Source organism: Arachis ipaensis, chromosome B1, assembly GCF_059453495.1.
Source record: "Arachis ipaensis isolate K30076 ecotype BB chromosome B1, ASM5945349v1, whole genome shotgun sequence".
NCBI lineage: Eukaryota > Viridiplantae > Streptophyta > Magnoliopsida > Fabales > Fabaceae > Arachis > Arachis ipaensis.
The window spans coordinates 117,165,409-117,185,578 of record NC_142436.1 but is presented as its reverse complement, the minus strand read 5'-3'; the positions used below and the strand labels follow the sequence as shown (position 1 = coordinate 117,185,578).

At 37.4% G+C, this 20,170-nt stretch overlaps 1 protein-coding gene across 1 annotated transcript; it reads left to right on the top strand.

The window, feature by feature from the left end:
* Nucleotides 1-6,083: 6,083 nt before the first annotated feature.
* Nucleotides 6,084-11,201, top strand: LOC148578062 (serine carboxypeptidase-like 50). The gene is made up of 4 exons (XM_088502951.1): nt 6,084-6,393; nt 10,243-10,328; nt 11,054-11,065; nt 11,169-11,201. Exons 1-4 carry the CDS (start codon nt 6,084-6,086, stop codon nt 11,199-11,201), a joined length of 441 nt encoding a protein of 146 aa, XP_088359077.1.
* Nucleotides 11,202-20,170: the final 8,969 nt, after the last annotated feature.

The window sequence follows — 20,170 nt, the reverse complement described above, 5'->3', positions numbered from 1 at the left end:
GATTGTGCAAAATTTCAGCATATCAGAAATCGTTGGGGGCGATTTTTGGGCTGTTTTTGGCCCAGTTTCAAGCCTGAAAATACTTATTAGAGGCTGCAGAGTGGGAGAATTAGGGATACACTTATCATTATTCACAATTTAGGTTTTAGATGTAGTTTTTTAGAGAGAGAGGCTCTCTCCTCTCTCTAGGTTTTCGGATTCCTAGTTTTATGCTTTTGAGTTGGATATTGAAAAAAGTTACTACCTCCGTTGAAGTCTTTATCATTCTAGTTTGTTTTCTATTCCTTTACTCTTTTTATTCCCCATTTACTTTGTTTAGAGTTATATGGATACCTTCGACTTTGGAATTAATTAATGCAAAGATACTTTTCTATTTAATTTCATTATTTCTTGATTATTTTCAATTGAGTCCAATTATCATGTCTTCTTTCTACTCCCTTTATATGTATGTGAAATTGGCCTCCATGTCAATGGAGTAGGCTTCCAACTTGGCTTTGGAATTGATTAATATTTGGAGACCCTTGAGTTGGAAAACTCAAGAGTAAATTTTTAATTGGAAATTGTTGGCTGGCTCTCTAGTCACTAACGCTAATCCTTTCCAAGGGGGAGGATTAGGACTTGTGAATTGGAGTTAGCTCAACTACTTGACTTTCTTTCATTCGTTGAGGGTTAACTAAGTAGAAACAACAATCTATTACTATTAATCTTGGGAAATCCAACAAGGATAGAACTTCCGACTAATCTTCTCCTAACCAAGGCTTTTTATTTTAATTACATAAAACCTCTTATTAATTTTCATTGCTTTAATTTATAATCATTTATTTTTCCATTCCTCATTCAAAAAAGTTTCTCAGAAAATTCATAACCAATAACAAGAACACTTCCCTGCAATTCCTTGAGAGACGACTCGAGGTTTAAATACTTTCGGTTATTATTTTTATTGGGTTTGCTTAAGTGACAAACAAAATTTTGTATGAAAGGATTCTTTGTTGGTTTAGAAACTATACTAGCAACGAGAATTTATTGAGAATTCTTTACTAGCAAAAATCCATTCATCAGGTAGTGATCCTTGCGAGTAGCCTGGTTGAGGCGCCTGTAATCAATGCACACCCTCCAGGAATTCTGTACTCTAGTTGTCAAGAGCTCTCCATGCTCATTCTTCACTGTTGTGACTCCAGACTTCTTGGGCACCACTTGTACTGGGCTAACCCATTCACTATTCGAGATTGGATAGATGATGTCAACTTCAAGCAGCTTGGTCACTTCTTTTTTGACAACTTCTAAGATGGTGGGATTCAGTCGCCTTTGAGGTTGACGGATAGGCCTTGCTCCCTCTTCTAAAAATATCCAGTGCTCACAAACTTGAGGGCTGATGCCTACTATATTCGCCAAGCTCCACCCAATTGTTTTCTTGTGTCTTCTCAGCACACTAAGCAACTGCTCCTCCTGTTGGAAAGTGGGTTCCCTTGCAATAATAACTGGGAGCTTCTGATTATCCTCAAGGTAAGCATACTTGAGATGGGGTGGAAGGGGTTTCAACTCTATTTTCTGCTCATGACTAGGCACTTGATCATCTGGAGCTAGTGATGGTGGCAAGGTGTCTTCATTTTGTTCAGAGGGCTTTCTCACACTTGCACCTTGCTCCATGTAAATCTCTTCTATTTCTTCTTGGTGAACTGTAGCTACAGTCTCATCAATGATGTCGCACTGAAAGATGGAATGATCTTCCAGAGGGTACTTCATAGCTTCATGCAGGTTGAAGCTCACTGCTCTGCCATCGATCTCAAAGGAGTAAGTACCTGAGAAGGCATCCAATTTGAACCTTGAAATCTTCAGAAATGGCCTTCTAAGGAGGATGGAAGATGGTCTTCCTGAGTCATTAGGGGGCATCTCCAAAATATAGAAGTCAATAGGGAATGTGAGCCCCTTAATGCTCACCATTACGTCCTCAGCAATTTCTACCACCGAGATTATGCTTTTATCTGCCAAAACAAAATGTGTTGCTGACCTTTTTAAGGGAGGGAGCCTCAAGGCATCATATACGGATAATTGCATAATACTCACACACGAGCCTAAATCACACATGCAGTCAGAAAATTTCACACCCTTTATAGTAATGCTAATCATGCATGGACCCGGATCACTACATTTTTCTGGTATATCACCCATTAAAGCAGAAATAGAGCTACCTGGAGGAATAGTTTCTAAATCCTGTATTTTATCTTTATTCATGCATAAATCTTTTAGAAATTTCGCATATTTAGGTACCTGGTGAATGGCATCAAAAAGGAAAATGGTTACTTCAACCTTTTTGAAGATCTCCACCATCTTGGGATCGAGCTCCATCTGCTTACTGGACTTCCTAGCAAGGTGTGGGAAGGGAATGGGAATCGCTTCTCTTGTAACTTCATCTTCCTTTGGTGCTCCATTCCCTGGTTGAGCTGCTTCTTCTTCAACCATGTCTTGTACTTCATCTTCCTCTTCTTCAACACCCTCTACCTCAATAAATGCCTTCAACTTAAATTTCTTCCTTTGGGCTTGGCTCCTCATGATTCCTCTCTGGCAGTGTGGTTTCGGACCTCAAAGTGATGGCATTGATTTTACCTTTGGGGTTGGGTAAAGGTTGAGAAGAAATTGAACTGGAGCTTGAAGGTTGATTGTTGGGGGTAGATAGTGAATCCATCTGAGAGACGAGCGCTTGTAGAGTAGCGTTCAGACCATTTATGGTAGAGTTAATTGTATTCTGAATGTCTTGTTGTCTTTGCGCAAGAGAGCGAAGCATCTCATCATTAGAGGAAGAAAGGGGGTAAGTGATTTGAGGGGCCTGCTGTTGGTTGTTCTGAGGCGCTTGGGACTGCCTTTGGTGAGGTACTCGGTAAGGCTAGTTTTGGTTCTGCTGTCTGTTGTTGTTGTTCCACCTCTGATTTCCTGCGTTCTCTCTGCCTCTTCGGTTGTAGTTGTCTCTCCACCCTTGGTTGGAATTATCTCTCCATCCCTGGTTGGAGTTGTCTTGCCAACTTTGATTGTAGTTTCCACCTTGGTTATAATTGCCGCCTTGTTGATAGTATCCTTAATTCGGGCGGTCATATAAATTATGGGTAGCTGCCAACGGGTTGTCTTCTTGTTGGAGCTGCGAACACTCATCAGTGTAATGAGTATAGCAGGCACATATTCCGCACACTCATTGAAGAACCAACTGTTGACACTGTTGTTGTGGGGGAGGCTGAGGTTGTTGTTGATTCAATTATAGCTGCTTCAGTATGTTGGTTATCTCTCCTAGAGTCTGTGTGAGAGCAGTAGTCTCACTACTAGAGGAAACCTCCGCAATAGCCTTGGGATGGTTGTTCCTGTGCTTTGCATTCCGGGTAGACTCTGCTAGGTCGGTGATCAGTTGCCAAGCTTCTGTCACCGTCTTGTACTTCTTCAGAGAGCCATTACTCGCAGCATCTAGTGTAGTCTTGTCTTGAGGCTTCATGCCTTGTGTGAAATAGCTAATCAACACCAACTGGTCAATCTTGTGGTGGGGACATGAGTCTAGAAGATTCCTGAAGCATTTCCAATACTCATAAAGAGTCTCTGACTCACCTTGGATAATGCAGGAAATTTCTTTCCTCAGTATATATGTAACTTCAGCTGGAAAGTATTTTTCCAGAAACTCCCTTCTGAGCAGATCCCAATTGGTAACGACTGCTTCAGGTAGAGTGTAAAACCACTCCCTTGCCTTTTCCTCAAGAGAAAATAGGAAGGCATATAGCCAAATAGTAGTCTCATCTGCACCATAATGCCTAGTAGTTGAGCAGACTGTTTGAAAATCCCTGAGGTGCTTGATAGGCTCTTGAGCAGGTAAGCCATGAAACTTGGGCAGTAAGTTGATTAGCGCAGTATTCAGTTCAAAATATGCAGCCAGATTTGGGTGACGCACTTGATACGGTTGCAGTGTAAAATCTGGAGCTCCTGCTTCCTGGAGAGTAATCCTTCTGGGCTCCGCCGTACTACCTGCACGTAAATCAACAGAATCAGTAGAAGAGGAGCTTGTTTCTTCCTCAAATGGTGCTTCAGATTACCCTCAGAGGCTAACTGACACCGAGCTCGCCTAATACGTGAAATAGTTCTTTCAATTTCAGGATCAAACGCGGCTAAGCTCGGATCAGGTAGTGAACGCGTCATTCAATGAAAAAAACATACAGCTCATGGTAATAAAATAAAATAAAATATGCAAATATGTAAAATAAAAAAATATTTACACCAACCAATAATTTAGTACACTATTGCAACTCTCCGGCAACGGCACCAAAAATTGACGTCCAGAAAATTGCCGATTAAGAATTTATAATAAGAACAGCATTGCAAGTACAATTCTTTACCAACAAAAATTCCGTTTATCAATTTAGAATGAGTTGTCACAATTTAAGAATAAAATACTGGGAGTAGAAATCTCAGGTTGTCTCCCAACGAGTTGACAAAAGAGTGCAATTTATTGGTCAGAAATTTTCCGAGAAACTTTTAGAGTTGGAAAACAGAAAATTAAAATAATTATTAATTAAAGCACTGGAAATTAACAAGAGGTTTTATGTATTTAAATTAAAAAGCCTTGACTGGGAGAAGATTAATTGGAAGTTCTATCATTGTTGGATTCTCCCAAGTGTAATGGTAATAGGTTGTTATTTCTACTTAGTTATCCCTTACCGAATAAAGTCAAGAAACTGAACCAGCTCCAATTCACAAGTCCTAATCCTCTCCTATGGAAGGATTAGCGTTAGTGACTAGAGGGCCAGCCAACAACTTCCAGTTTCCAATTACACTTGAGTATTCCAACTCAAGGATCTCTTTTTAATCAACTCCCAAGTCAAGTTGGGAATTTATTCTATTGACATGAATGCCATTTTCATAAACCATAAAAGGGAAAGAAAAGAAGACATGGAGATTCAAATAAAATAATAACAGAAAATTAATTAAAGGTAAAAATAATTCTTTGCATTAATAAATTCCAAAATCAAAGATATCTATATGTAAATCTGAACAGGGTAAATGGGTGATTAAAAAGTAAAGGAATAAGGAAACAAACTAGAATGATGGAAACTTCAACGGAGGTAGTGACTCTTCTCAATATCTAAATCAAAAGCATAAAACTCTAAAACTATGAATGTTAAGAAAACCTAGAGGAAGTAGTATATCTCTCTAAGATTCAAATCTAAAACTAAAAACTGTGCGAATGAGAATCTGTATTGAGTCTCTGCTTGTCTCCTGGCTCTAGTCTGTGTTTCTGGGCTGAAAACTGGGTCTGAACTCAGCCCAAAATCGCCCCCAGCATCTTCTGTGTTTTCTGCACGTGGCGCATGTCACGCGTACACGTCAATCACGCATACGCGTCGATGGTCATCTTCACGTGTCACGCGTACGCGTCAGGTACGCGCACGCGTCACTGTAAAAATCTCCAAATCACGCGCACGCGTGAGCCATGCGTTGCGCGTCGATCCTCACTGGTTATCTCCTTTATTTCTTGTTCTCCTTCCATTTTTGCAAGCTTCCTCTCTATCCTCTAAGCCATTCCTGCCCTATATAGCCTGAAAATACTTAGCACACAGATCATGGAATCGAATGGTATAAAGCTAAGGGAGATTAAAATACACAATTTAAAGGCTTAGGAAGCAAGTTTTCAACCATAGAACAAAATTGGGAAGGAATTGTAAAATCACGCAAATTGTATGAATAAGTGTGCAAAGACTTGATAAAAAACCACTCAATTGAACACAAGATAAACCATAAAATAGTGGTTTATCACTGACCCTGTTACACAAGTGGTTACTCATGCTGTTAATGCTTATTATATTGGTTTGATCAATGAGAGGCAGAGGAATCAGTTGGAGAAGGATCAATTGGAAGCGGTTACATTTGCGAAAGTTGAGGAATGTAACAGGGTTGGCTACTTTGTTTGATTTCACAAGGAATAAGTCGTATGGCGATGATGTAGTTGATAAATTCTTGAATAATGTGGAAGCTAAGAAGGCCTTAGGGGTGAAGAATGAGTCACTTGTGTTTGAAGGATGCAGCGATGTGGTTGGCGCGTGTTACATGCTGATGTGATGAAGAGTGTGAAGTACATAGTAGAGGATTTGGTGAGGAACACTAGGGTGTTGTTATATCAAGGTCAACATGATATTCAGGATGGAGTGGTTCAGGTCGAGGCGTGGGTGAAGATGAAGAAGTGGGAAGAAATTGAGGATTTTTTGAATGCAGAGAGGAAGATATGGAAGGTGAACGGAGAGCTTGCTGGCTATGTCCAACAATGGAAGTCACTCACTAATGTTGTGGTGTTAGGGGCAAGGCATCTTTTACCTTCTGATCAACTTGTGACATGTCAAGCAATGACTGAAGATTGGGTCCTTGAAAAAGGTTTGTTTCAAAGTTTGCAACATCATGAAAATGTGTCAAGAAATTCATTGTGATTGAAGTATTGAACCATAAGTGTTCTAATTTCGTTAGCAGGAACTGAACAACTCTTGGTTTAGGGACAACTTCCACTTCTTTATGTACCAATAAAAAAGTTAACTTTGTGATTTAAGTTACCTATTGGAAGTGAATTTCTTGTTGGCTTAGTTATTATTTATGCTTCTATAGTACTCATTTTGCTAAAACAAATCACATTTTCATCCTTGACAACATCTGTAGAAACTGCATGAATATAATTATAAATGTGTGCAACTTATTGCAGCAAAGTTAATGCTCCATATTCTTTGATCGCTTTGGATTGTAACTGTTTATGCAGTAGCGCTATATATATTCAATTCATTTATGGTTTCATACAAACTTGCCAAGTACTGAATTGGGTTCACTACTTCCTGCAACATTTCTCAGAGATCTTTAGACATGCAATTGCACATTTTGTTCAGTGCCAAATTGAGAATATCAAAATTATTCTGCTTGATTGAACTTGTATAAAAGGAAAGTTAATAAACTAGTTAATTTACATTATTTAATTCTTTAAGGTGTGTTTGGTACTATATAAGTATATATAAATTGAAAATAAAGGATACTTTAGCATAAAAATATATTTAGACAAAAAGATATGTACAAATAAAAAATAATTTAGGACAAATTACTAATTAGCATTAAAATGACTAAATTTTTTGTATCATGGGATCTTAGAGAACCTACAAGTGTAGAAAAACAAATTTCCTATTTTAATACAAGTGTAATTTTTTTTTTTTTGAAATGTAACACAAGTGTAATTGGAAATTGCTTTATGCATTGGAAGAACAATACTTTTAGTGCTTGCTCACGGAATATGAGAATTCTTCTTAAGAGGGACTTAGAATGACAAATAAATTGATGCCAAGTATCATCAAGCATTTGAAAAAATATTAAAATAATTTAGAATTAAAAGTAAATGTTGCGACAGATACTTTCACTCTTTCGATAATGATAAAGTTCATTATTACTCTGTAAATACTACTTACACTCACCTTCAATTTACACAAGTTCTTCTAAAATTCTCTAATATTTTTTCAAAATAAAAATTATTCATATTTTGGTTGCCATTCAAATAAAAGATCCAAATTCAAAATCAATTCAACCTTTTTTTTAGTTACCTGAAATTTTTCTTAAAATTCAAAATACCCAACAGACTCAACTTCCAAATTTTAAAAATCCAAATCAAAATTTTTTAGGAAAAGTATGAAGGAGCCGATGTATGTTTTATACAATGTGTACAATGGGGTTAAATTGAAATTAGAATTAAATTAGAGGTAATTAATTAATTTTGAGTAGTTTCCAATTTAAAATTTGAATCAAATCATAATTCCTGTCAGTTATGGAATCAAATTAGGATTACCTCCGGTCTGAACTTCTTCTCTTACTCTCTGCTTGAAGCAAAAGCCGGTACAGTGCCGCCACGGTTACCAGCCACCGTTGGACATCGCGCCGACACTCTTCCGACTGGCGCCGCCGTCTGCACAGGCCACCGTACGTAGGGAGGACACGCATATTGTGTGAGTCAAACTCGCGGCACCACAGCAACCCGGACGTCTAGTGCCTCCGTCGTAGCCGGTTTATGCCTTCTTCCCGTCGCCGGATGATCACTTTCTCTGTGAACGTGGATGGTTATTCTTGGGTGCTTAGTTGTAGACGATGATTGCTGGTTATGATTTATCTGACTATTACGGTTTCAAAATATTTTTTACACGGTCATTTAGTTGGTAGCTAGTCATTTTATAGGTAATTACATTGTTATTTATACACGTTCACATTGGATGTTCGTTTTTGTATGATTTTAGATGTTCACTTTCTTAGTTTTACTGGATGCTTATTCTTCAAGTAATTAACCAAGACCCAGGCACTAGGCTGGCGCTGGAATGACGCAAGCGCGGGGGATTCTGGGGTGCAACTCACGTCGGCTTCGCTGACAGTTGCAGGTCACGGATGTTCGGCCGCGTGAGGAGTGGCGGAGGTTCTTCCGGCGAGGGCGTTGGCATAAGGAGGCGAAGCGCGACAGTTCCAGTCGGTAGGAACGAAGGCTACACGTCGCGCAGAAACAGAGCGGTGGAATGCAGGTTGCTGCGCACACGGTGGGGGGCGGAGAAAGGGGGTTTTTCTGCGGAGCAAACAATGGAGTTTTTTGTGGGGTAGGATAACGGTGGGTGATGAAAGATTAATGTGAAAGAATTTGGGATAAATTGGGGGTAGATATCACAAAACTGAACAGGCAACTAGAAATTAGGGATAATGATGTTTAATTTACATTATTAATACATATTGGGTCAAATAAACAATCCATTGTATATATTGTATAGATACCTCATTGTCTCCCTAGCGGGACTCAATTTTTTAATACCAAATGCTTTTCAAAATTCACACAAAACCTTTGTAATTTTAATTTTCAAATTTTTTTGTTATATAGTCAATTACTTATTTTCCAACCACAATTAAAATTCACAAACACTTCATTATTCATTTCCAATTATGTTTAACTCTATGATAAAAAAAAATATAATCCCAACGTCCCTGCTTAACCATGTTAAACACATGTCAATTTTATAATATATGTTGTCAATTGTAATATTTAATTTTATTTTTCTTTATATTAAATAATATTGCTAATTAATTAAGATTCGGATTATATATTGTTGTTATTAATTATGAAATTAAATTTGTTTTCCTGGTATACGACTAATATTTCATTGTAATTTATTTTTAAATCTGTAAATTTTAATAATATTTTTACAAAAATAGCTTTCATTTTTGTCCTAACTAAATTTCAAATAACATATTATAACGCATTATAAAAAAAATTAGTAACTAAATTAATATATTTTTATTTCAATTAATTAAATATGGTAAAACTATAATAAAATTGGTCTGTAATACAAAGAAGCACAATAAAAAATAAAGTTGGTCCTTTCTATTAGAGAAGAAAGGAAAATCTTTAGTCGCTATTCTCTTTTATAATGCAAAAGCTCATATAATTTTTTTATGATACATGAGTTATAAATGGAAATTTAAAAAGTTCCTCACTTGGTGTGCTCTTAGATAAGAGACTAATAATTTTTTCTTCCAAAACTAATTCATATAGTATTCTCATAAATACAATTTTATCCTCCAAAAATTCAGATGACTAGACTGACATTAGATGCATGGGCACGGATTCCATGTGCCGTGCGTGTTTGGCTGACCAGTACGCATAGTACTTATCTTTCACTGACCGGTGCGCTTGTTGATGAGGGCCATTGGATCTTTTTTATTTTTTTATCGAACGGTAGAGATCACCCTATTACTTGTCTCTTTTGATTGGCTAGTGAACACCTTTTGCAGATTTTGTGTCAGAAAGGTCACTTTAGAAAATTTGATTTCTTGGTGGTTATTGTTGTTAGATCTAAAATCTATCTGGGTTAATATAGCAAAAATTTATGAATTTGTAAGCTAAAATTAATTAGAGTTAAGTATTATGTTTTATGTTAAACTAAATGACGATGAAGTTGGACTGGGAAGGAGATGTGTCTTGGACTTCGTTCGTCGCCTAGAATAAATGCTTTGATGTTTCCGTTTCCATCACTGACCATCATTCGAGTTGCAGGAAGTTTTCCCTCACGGAATCACAATGCAAAGTTGCCGACTCTGTGAATGGTGCATCTGCTGCAATTCATGCATTCGAAGGATGACACGACGTTAGTGTCATCACTGGAACGGGACTCGATCTCCAATGGATGATAAGGAGTGTTGTTTCAAGTAGATGTTTGCCTTTGCCAGAGATGATCAACAACGAAGGATTGAAGCGGCATGGAGATGGTGGGCGAGAGACTGACGAAGGAGAGGCTGAAGATATTTTGGGTCGGGTGGGTCATGTTGGCACAAGTTGCATCCAATACCTATCTGAAAAAAATAATGGATCTGCATAATATCTTTTTGTTATATGGAGATGTATGTTTTTTCTAAAATGAATGTTGAGCTCATGGGTTGGGTTATTAATAATGTTGTTAAAACTAGACTAATCCTTTAGTATGGTCCTATTTACTATACCAGAAAAAAAAAACCTCACATGCTTGAACGAAGAAGAGAAACACCAAAATAATTATTGCATGTATAATTATTAGTTGAACAATTTAACAGTAGTATTAAATTATTGCAGGATATGATAATTAAAATATTTTGTAAAACCAACTTAGCTGATTAATGCAAGATTTTATAATGTGTGCACTAAAAATTGATGGTGTATAAAATGAATAGAAAATTTGAATAATGAACATGCATATATGTACCAATTGAATGTGGGATTGTATTCGTACAATATAATTGGTTTAGAGATTCTTTAGTTGTCCTTTAAAATTCAGCCTTAGGGGAGGGTTTTTAAGGATTTATTATTATTATCATTTAATTTCATTAATTAGTTTATTATAACCTCTGAGAGAAGTACTTTGAAATTTATTTAAACCAGTCCCTTCGTATTCTTTGTTGATCCAAGCAATTTAAATGGAAAGATGTTTCTCTTTTGTAATTTGACATAATATTAGGATATGCTAAAAATGATAATATAATGACATTCCTTTGTTTGATTATCTAGTGTAAAATGACGGTATGTTAAAAAATATATAATTTTTATTGGGAGGAACCCGTAAATATTCTTGCAATCAAACACATTGCTTGTGCTAATCTAGAACACGACATAATGTTAACAGTTAACCGCATATGGATTAAACAATGTGAAATGAATATATACTGACTACTCAGCATAGAATATTAATCTTCTGAATCAAAATGAAAATAACTCAGAAAGTTTCTTCTTTCTTGTTGTGGTGTAATACTACTTACTTTGCCCAGAAAGGAAGGATAAACCGATAAACAGGTTTTGAATAATGCACTCGTAAATTGTTGCCGATATGTTCTGGAGTCATGATTTGGGAATGGTCATTGGCACTAGCGCAACATAAATCCCTAATTGTGCGTCAACCGCTTACATGACTTTAGACGTGTGTTTTATATTGGCTAATTTATAAGTAAAGGGTCTAAGTTATGAGTAATTTAAAGCAATTCAAGATAAACCGACTTTAAGAACGAGCCGATGAAAGTAGATATAATTATCCTGACCGAGTTTTAAGTATCATTCCTGAAAATCAAAAGGGCGACTAAACAAACTAAGCAAATAAATCATTTAACAGGCCTCGATAGAAAATAACATAACATAAACATATCAAACATATGCACCAAGTCAAATACCTCCAATACTGTCTTGATTCTGCCTGGCACGCTCCTTATCGTTGTAGCTATGCGCCGTCTGCTCTGCTTGAACACTAGCCCCACCGAGCAAGACTTTATGCTTGTCCTCCAAAGCATCGACCCTGTGTGTCAGTTCACGCCAATTTGCCACCTCATGCTATTCCCGTTGACGAAGCTTGGCGATCTGCGCTGTCAATTCATTTGCTTTGTCATCCATTTAGCAAACTGTCATTTCATTCTTGTGCTGCGCAATGCACAACATCATTTCCAGCCGTCGTAGTGCCTTCTCCCCTTCCAGCACTTGCATCTCCTTTGCTTTCAACTTGACATCGGTGGTCAACTACGCCACCTTCGCCACCCTGAGTTGTTCTGTGGTTGTTTGAAGTTTAGCCTTCAAATTCTCCTCCCTTTTGACCAGTGAGGCCTTAGCCAGGTCACAGTCTGTGCATTTTTCATCTCTACGGATGATGTCAATTAGATCGGTGATCGACAGTTCTGCGAGGTCGTCAATACTAATGTTGGGGTCCGTGGCAGATTCCTGTGACATTCTCTCAGAAGAAGACGGCGACGCGAGGCCGACGACAATGCTTCAAGCAACAATTCTGCTTCTGGCGACGACAGTTCTCGTTGGGGTAGGTCGGTGTCAGGTGCGCGACGTCGATTCTACTTTCTGAGGTGACGTTAAGAGTGAGAAGTGAAAGCCATGAGAGGAAATGAGTGTAGCGGTCTGGCAGACGGCGGTGAGAGCAGATGAGGGTGGCAGAGAGAAGGAGAGTTAGAGAGTTGAGAGAAGGAATGACGGCAGAGAAGAACTGAAGAAGGATTAGGAGAGATGGGGTTTGTCCATATATATATATATATATATATATATATATATCTTAGGGATATTTTTTACATTTTCTATGCATTTACTGTGCGTTACTAGTGGAACGTGGAAAGTTGTTTTGTATTATTTTTTGTAATTAGCATGTTTTAATTTTTTTATCTAACATATAAGTTTTCAAAATATAAAATAATTTCTTTTAACATGTGTAAATAATTTGTCTTTTATTTTTGGAAAAATAAAAGATTAATTTAAACTACGTTGGTGAACATTAAAAAAGCAAAACATAACAGTTATTTTGTGAGTAATTAAAATAAACTATTAAAGTATGAACAATAGAACATTTAAGTCGATTAAACCAGCTAGTAGATGAACAGTCAAACAGAAGCATTAAATTATTGCTTTGTAAAACCAAAGTAGTTAAATAGGATAGAACAGAAGTATTATATGTTTTCATGGAAGGAGTTAAATAGGATAGATATGACACATTTTTTATTAATATAATATATACTATTGCGATAAGTTTAAATTATAATAATATAATATTCGGTGCTTTTATTAATATCTGGTTTTACCTAGAAGCATCGATAAAGGAAGAAAACGTCTAGGGAAATGTATGCGGTACTGAACCACCTAATGCCAATATATTTAAAAGGAAAATGTTAGGATTGTCCTTTAAAAAGTTTAAAAAGATATAATATGGACAAACATAATGCATCTTTAGTGGTCATCTCTCCCCTTGATATTCTCCAATAAACCCCCTACCAAGTTCTTCCAAATGGCTGGAACTTTCAAGAAGAACAGAAAAAAGGGAACGTATCCATCAAGAACGAATGTCTGCTGAATCTTATTCCTCGTGACATATGGCTGAGGATTTCCACGATGATTGCATCGTATTCGATTCAGAATCTGTTCAACATGCAGGCGACTTGCAAGGTGTTTCTGGAAGCAATGAGTTCTAACGATGTATACAAGCATGCGACGATGTGGTATATATCGTTAGTGTCCGTTTATTTTACTTTGACCGGTCTAAAAGGAGGTTCCTTGATTGCTGCGTGGAAGCAGGAAATCCGGATGCTATACTTCGACAGGGGTTGATGGAGTATTTTTGGATTGCCCGCCGTGACCTTGGAATTGTCCTGCTTACTCGAATCTTAACGGAGGGCAGCGTTGAATTCGGTTACTTGTGTGCATGCTACTACTGTGTGATCACGAAGACGAAGTGCAAAGGGTTGTTGAAATGTTTGAAGTTATCCATACTTCTAGAGAGGTCGAAAGGTGCAAGGAGGTCTTCACAGATATTTTCTGGGAGTGGTGGGTGGATGAGAGACCTTCGGATCTGAGACAACCTGTGGCTTGTCGGTCCACCAATTGTACTACCCATAGGACCATGGGTGATGTGCAGGATGTGTCCATTGTCTCATGTGTGCACTATCTGGCTGATTACGAGGTCAAAGTCTTTTTGAAAATGTTTACATTTTAATGAACGTGGCTGTTTACCACTCTTAGTAATCTACCCCTGAATATATTGTTGGGAATTTATGTTTATGATATTTGCCAATACAGTAGCTAGCAATATATGTTGTTTTGTTATGAATGATTATCCTTCCTTAACATGTGGACGATGTTTTGATTGTGTATCTACTTTTGTATGTGGAAAAATGTCAGTTTGATCCGGTAAATTGGCATAATTAAAATACATGGTTATTCATAGTCAATTGAAAAAAATCTTTTACAACTTAGTTTATATTGGTAACCAGCCGTAAACTGACTATTGAACTAATTAATATAATGGGCATATACGAATTAATAGATTTATAAATAAACACTTATGCCAGGATTGAAAATCTCTCTATTCAAAGTATATTGACTATGGTGGATAGCATAGTGCAAGCAATAAATGAACAAATATCAACGCTGCCTTTGGGTTAAGACTCGAGTCGAATATACTTTGAATAGTCGGCCACTTCGGTTGATATTAAATATATTGAAATTTTAGTAATTCGTTTCATTCAACTATTGAACAACATATAAAAAAGAGAGAAATAATCAACTATCATAAAACTTGTCTGATGATATATATATAATTACAGAATACATATATTAGAAAAATAACAGTTATCCTGCATAATAAAAGGAAAGCTAAACCTAATCCTAGTAGAAAATGTTGACAAACAGTATCAACTCATAGTCGGTATGACAATGTATCCACAAAACATGACTAGCACCTCCATCACCATCGTTTACGTGCCACCCTCTAACATGGCGTTGATAGTGGTAAATAGCACCCATGTTGCCACGACATGGGCATGTATGCGAAACACAGACTTGATTTTCTCCATTTAGTATAGGCACATGACGCTGAGTTGTCCACAAATGTTTGATAACCTCTCGGAACCCCACTTTGTAGATTGTTAGTGAACCGGATACCTCAAGTGCACGAAATATTTCGATTCCCTTGTTCTTTGCCTCGTCGTCGTCGTTACGAAGCATCAGCATCATTAACAATGCGTACTAGGCAGCCACATGGCCGTGGCAGCGGTAGTGTGCAACATTTCCATCCCCACATGACGATGCTGCTGAATGAAGAGCTCTTCCACACCAGCTCGAAATAGAATGTCCGAGTGTCTGCTCTACATGCATCGCTGTAAGAAGTTTATTGCCTGGTGGACCTGACGATACGAGCTCTACCAAATTTGTTGTGTATATGGAATCAAGGCGCATTGGTACACAATATCCTCCTCCCCTGCATTGCGCGCAACGGTACACGATATTCTAAGACTGCACAAGTCCTGGACAGAGTTTGTTGTGGCTTTCGCAATAATTAGCACCCAAACATCATGGGAAAGGTAGATGGTGTCTGTCGGACGCTCTATTATCACTTTCCTGATAATGAATTCCTAGTAGGGAAAATGAAAGGGGAAATTGGTATAAGGAGGCAAATACACAACTGACCAATTAGTACTGCCAAGGGTTGTTGTTTATGGTATGTTTATAGGCACTCAGCGCCGTATCATAAGGTGTCGCATCGGTTGTGTACCGTGACCTCTTCACTCCCCCTCACACGCGACTTCTTTAAAAAAGCATGTCTCTTTTTTTTCTTTTTTTTTTTGTTTTTTAGTGCGAATACTCTTAAATAATAATTTAATATCATGTATGTATATGTAAAAATGAACAATGTAAAAGGTGATGTCTACTTCCCAAAAAAGGTTATAAATCAATATTTAATTAACAAGATATATAAATAAATAATATTCAAAAGATAAAAATGTACTACAAAAGGAAAGTTAGGCAACGATACCTTAGCTGTTGTAAAAAAATTATGGAGAAATGGTACTCAATCAAAACATAGAGAAAGTGAGATTTGAGAGAAACGATGCAGATGAGTGAATTATGAGTGAGTTTTCTTCATTCTTTAGGAGTGTTATCGTAACCCTAATAAAAAAATTTTTTCTTGTTTCAAAATGACGCTTTTTTGAGCAAAAATGAAGAAAAACACAAACTTGCTAACTCGGTCCTAGACTCACGAGTTTGTCCGAATTTGACCGAGTCTAGCCGAGTTTACTCAGGATAGAGTCTATGCCCGAGTCAACTTAATTCCATATCTAAACTCGTAAACTTGTACGAGTTTACGAGTTAAGTCGAGAGTTTGACAACAATGGATATGTATATACTGCTCTGGATATGTAGTGTAGCAAATAAATGTGCCACCATATTTATAAGTCCACTGCGCCCTTTTAAATCTTGTTCCCTCGGCCTAAATTGTCACATCTTATCCTTCTGAATTTTCCTTTTTACTTTTTTTCGAAACATATATTTATTAATCGTTTTCGATCACAGAAAAAAAAACCAAAAAGTCAAGAAGAAACCCTAAACTGGTGCAACTACATTTCTTGGTAATTTTAGTGTTTATTAAGACTTAGAAAAAGAGAGAAAAAAAAGCAGATACTTTTGTTACAGAATTTTACACGAAAGAGAAAAAAGGCAACTGTACTTTTGCCATAGAAATATAAAATATAAAATATAAAATATATATTATAATCAAACAGTGAAGATAAATAACCTTATTAATTAAGAACTTTTTAAATTTATATTTATTGGTTAGTACGAATTTACTTGATAGTTAAATAAATGAAATTTTAAAATATTTTAATTAGTAATCACACACACACATACACATATATAATTAATGTTGGAAAGTGCGCCATGAGTATATGACAGATAAAGATAAAGGCCATAACCACATGTAACTTTAATTTGCGAATAAGACCAGTCTCTAACTATTCACACAATGTAAATATAGAATAACAAAAGGAAGCATTATAATAACTTGGGAGCCAGTAGCGACAAAATTCCTTGATCCATGCATCCATTACCAGCATCTGGACTTCGGTGTGCTTATTTGATTTCTTGCTCCATGTCTCTTCCTAGCTCAATACACGCTCTTTAAGTTTGTTGAATGGTGTACTGATTAGATTCACTGCAGTTATTGCCCTGATCTCGTTCTCCTGTAACTGTAAAATGAATAACACTTGCATTTAATATGTCCGGATGCTGTAATAGTGGTAATCTCATTTTTTTTATTTACGCATACTTACAATCCCGCCCATAATCGGGTCGAAATTGTCCCTCATGTTGAGCCACCCTATGACCCAGATCTCGGAGTTCATGCTGCATGTTGATTCGACGAATAGATTATTATTGTGATTACTAAGGAGAACTCATGAAAGGCTTAAATGGCATGCATGCATATTCTATTGGGTTGTATACCTCTATCCACAATTTGGTATCCCGATGGGGCTCCGTACAGGGAATTCTCTGAAGTTGCTTGGTGGATTCATTAACTTCTTGTTGTAGACTGCCTGCGTCATGTGGGATAAGACCTTTGCCTACACATAGGAGACAAAATAAGTCAGTTCGCAGATATGCACGTCGTGTTGTATATTATGCCAAAGTGTTGACGAGGCTAAAAATTATGGGGTTACCGTTTTCTGGATACGGTCTTCCTGGTGTGGCATCTCAAACTAATTAGGCGATGAATCAAGATTGTAAATCGCCCAATCTTTGAACTACACGAGTATCAGAAACTAGTGGCCCAACGTGTCCAGCATGGGGACATATATCTGTAAAAAATGAACACTTATTTTTTAGTCAGGTGAGACACTTGTGCGTAGTTAGTATGCGATTAAATATGTTCCTCCGTTAACAGACAAGTTAGAGGAATCTGGAAGGTTTCATCCATTGTTCCATGTATTGATTGAGCATTAGTTCTGTTGGCTTCTTGTTCAAAATATCCTCCTACAACGACAATGTTGACGAGTAAAATCAGTTGTCATTTTGAGTGGGGATGACTGAGAACAAATGTTAATGGCATTACTGATTCATTTTAAGGACCAATATCAAACAGAGTTAATGTACTGCAGCCGACGGAGGTAGGCACCAGTACGAGGGGGACATGGATAGTATCTCAGCACCCGTCATTGTCAGGGAAACCATATAGATGATCTGGTTACCAACAACAGCATAAAAGAATTTGAGGTTAACATCTTCATAAGATATTTATGTTTTTTCCTTATCGAGCAAGGTTAAACACGTGCCATACCTTCTCATCCACGTCATTTCTCGGTAATAAGTAGTGTATCTCAATTCTAGCTTCCGACTTGTTGGTGCGCAAAAATCGTGACGGTTCCATTCCTTGGTAACGGCGCTAAAAACTCAATACGCACGTTCATAATCTTAGTTCTTTGTCACAACTTCGCACAACTAACCAGCAAGTGCACTGGGTCGTCCAAGTAATAAACCTTACGTGAGTAAGGGTCGATCCCACGGAGATTGTCGGCTTGAAGCAAGTTATCGTCACCTTGTAAATCTCAGTCAGGCGGATTCACTTGATTATAGAGATTTAATAATTAAAAAGATAAATAAAACGTAAATTAAAGATAGAGATACTTATGTAATTCGTTGGTGAGAATTTCAGATAAGCGTATAGAGATGCGTTCGTTCCTCCTGAACCTCTGTTTTCCTATTGTCTTCATCCAATCATTCATACTCCTCTCTATGGCAAGCTGTATGTTAGGCATCACCGTTGTCAATGGCTACATCCTGTCCTCTCAGTGAAAATTGTCCAATGCACTGTCACTACATGGCTAATTATCTGTCGGTTCTCGATCATACTGGAATAGGATCCATTGATCCTTTTGCATCTGTCACTACGCCCAGCACTCGCGAGTTTGAAGCTCGTCGCAGCCATCCCTTCCCAGATCCTACTCGGAATACCACAGACAAGGTTTAGACTTTCCAGATCTCAAGAATGGCCGTCCATGGATTCTAACTTATACCACGAAGATTCTGATTAAGGAATCCCAGAGATACTCATTCAACCTAAGGTAGAACAGAAGTGGTTGTCAGACACGCGTTCATAGTTGGGAATGATGATGACTGTCACGATCATCACATTCATATTGAGGTGCGAATGAATATCTTAGAATCGGAATAAGCTTGAATTGAATAGAAAAACAATAGTACTTTGTATTAATTCATGAGGAACAGCAGAGCTCCACACCTTAATCTATGGTGTGTAGAAACTCTACCGTTGAAAATACATAAGTGATGATGGTTCAGGCATGGCCGAATGGCCAGCCCCCAAACGTGATCTAAAGATGAAACTAAAGATGTTCCAAAAGATCTCTCAAGATACAATAGTAAAAAGTCCTATTTATGCTAAACTAGTTACTAGAGTTTATAGAAATGAGTAAATGATGCAGAAATCCACTTCTAGGGCCCACTTGGTGTGTGCTTGGGCTGAGCATTGAGCTTTACACGTGTCAAGGCTTCTCTTAGAGTTGAACGCCAGTTTGTAGCCTGTTTCTGGCGTTTAACTCCACTTTGCAACCTGTTTCTGGCGTTTAACTCTAGAATGCAGCATGGAACTGGCGTTGAACGCCAGTTTGCGTCATCTAAACTCGAGCAAAGTATGGACTATTATATATTGCTGGAAAGCCCTGGCTGTCTACTTTCCAACGCAATTGAGAGCACACCATGTGGAGTTCTGTAGCTCCAGAAAATCCACGTTGAGTGCAGGGAGGTCAGAATCCAACAGCATCTGCAGTCCTTCTTCAACCTCTGAATCTGATTTTTGCTCAAGCCCCTCAATTTCAGCCAGAAAATACCTGAAATCACAGAAAAACACACAAACTCATAGTAAAGTCCAAAAATGTGATTTTTATTTAAAAACTAATAAAAATATACTAAAAAATAACTAAATTATACTGAAAACTATGTAAAAACAATGCCAAAAAGCGTATAAATTATCCGCTCGTCACTTGTCTCCAAAACGAAGAAGTTCCTCGCTACATGAGGCAAAAAGTTCAAATATGTTAATATATCTGCACTAGGCATGTTTAAATATTGAGGCGTGAAGTATTACCAGGGGTCAAGACTTCCGTCGAAAATATAGGCAAATAAGGCCGACTCACAGTTGTTGAAGTCCATCGCAGGAGTGATCCTGAACTTCATCTACGACACAAGTTTGTGTTTAGGGTTACTCCGTTGTCACATTTAAGGTTAAACTAACTAACCTTTTATTTTCATTTCAACCGGTATAACATTTAGCGGCATGTTTACCTTCTTGCTCGTTGATTG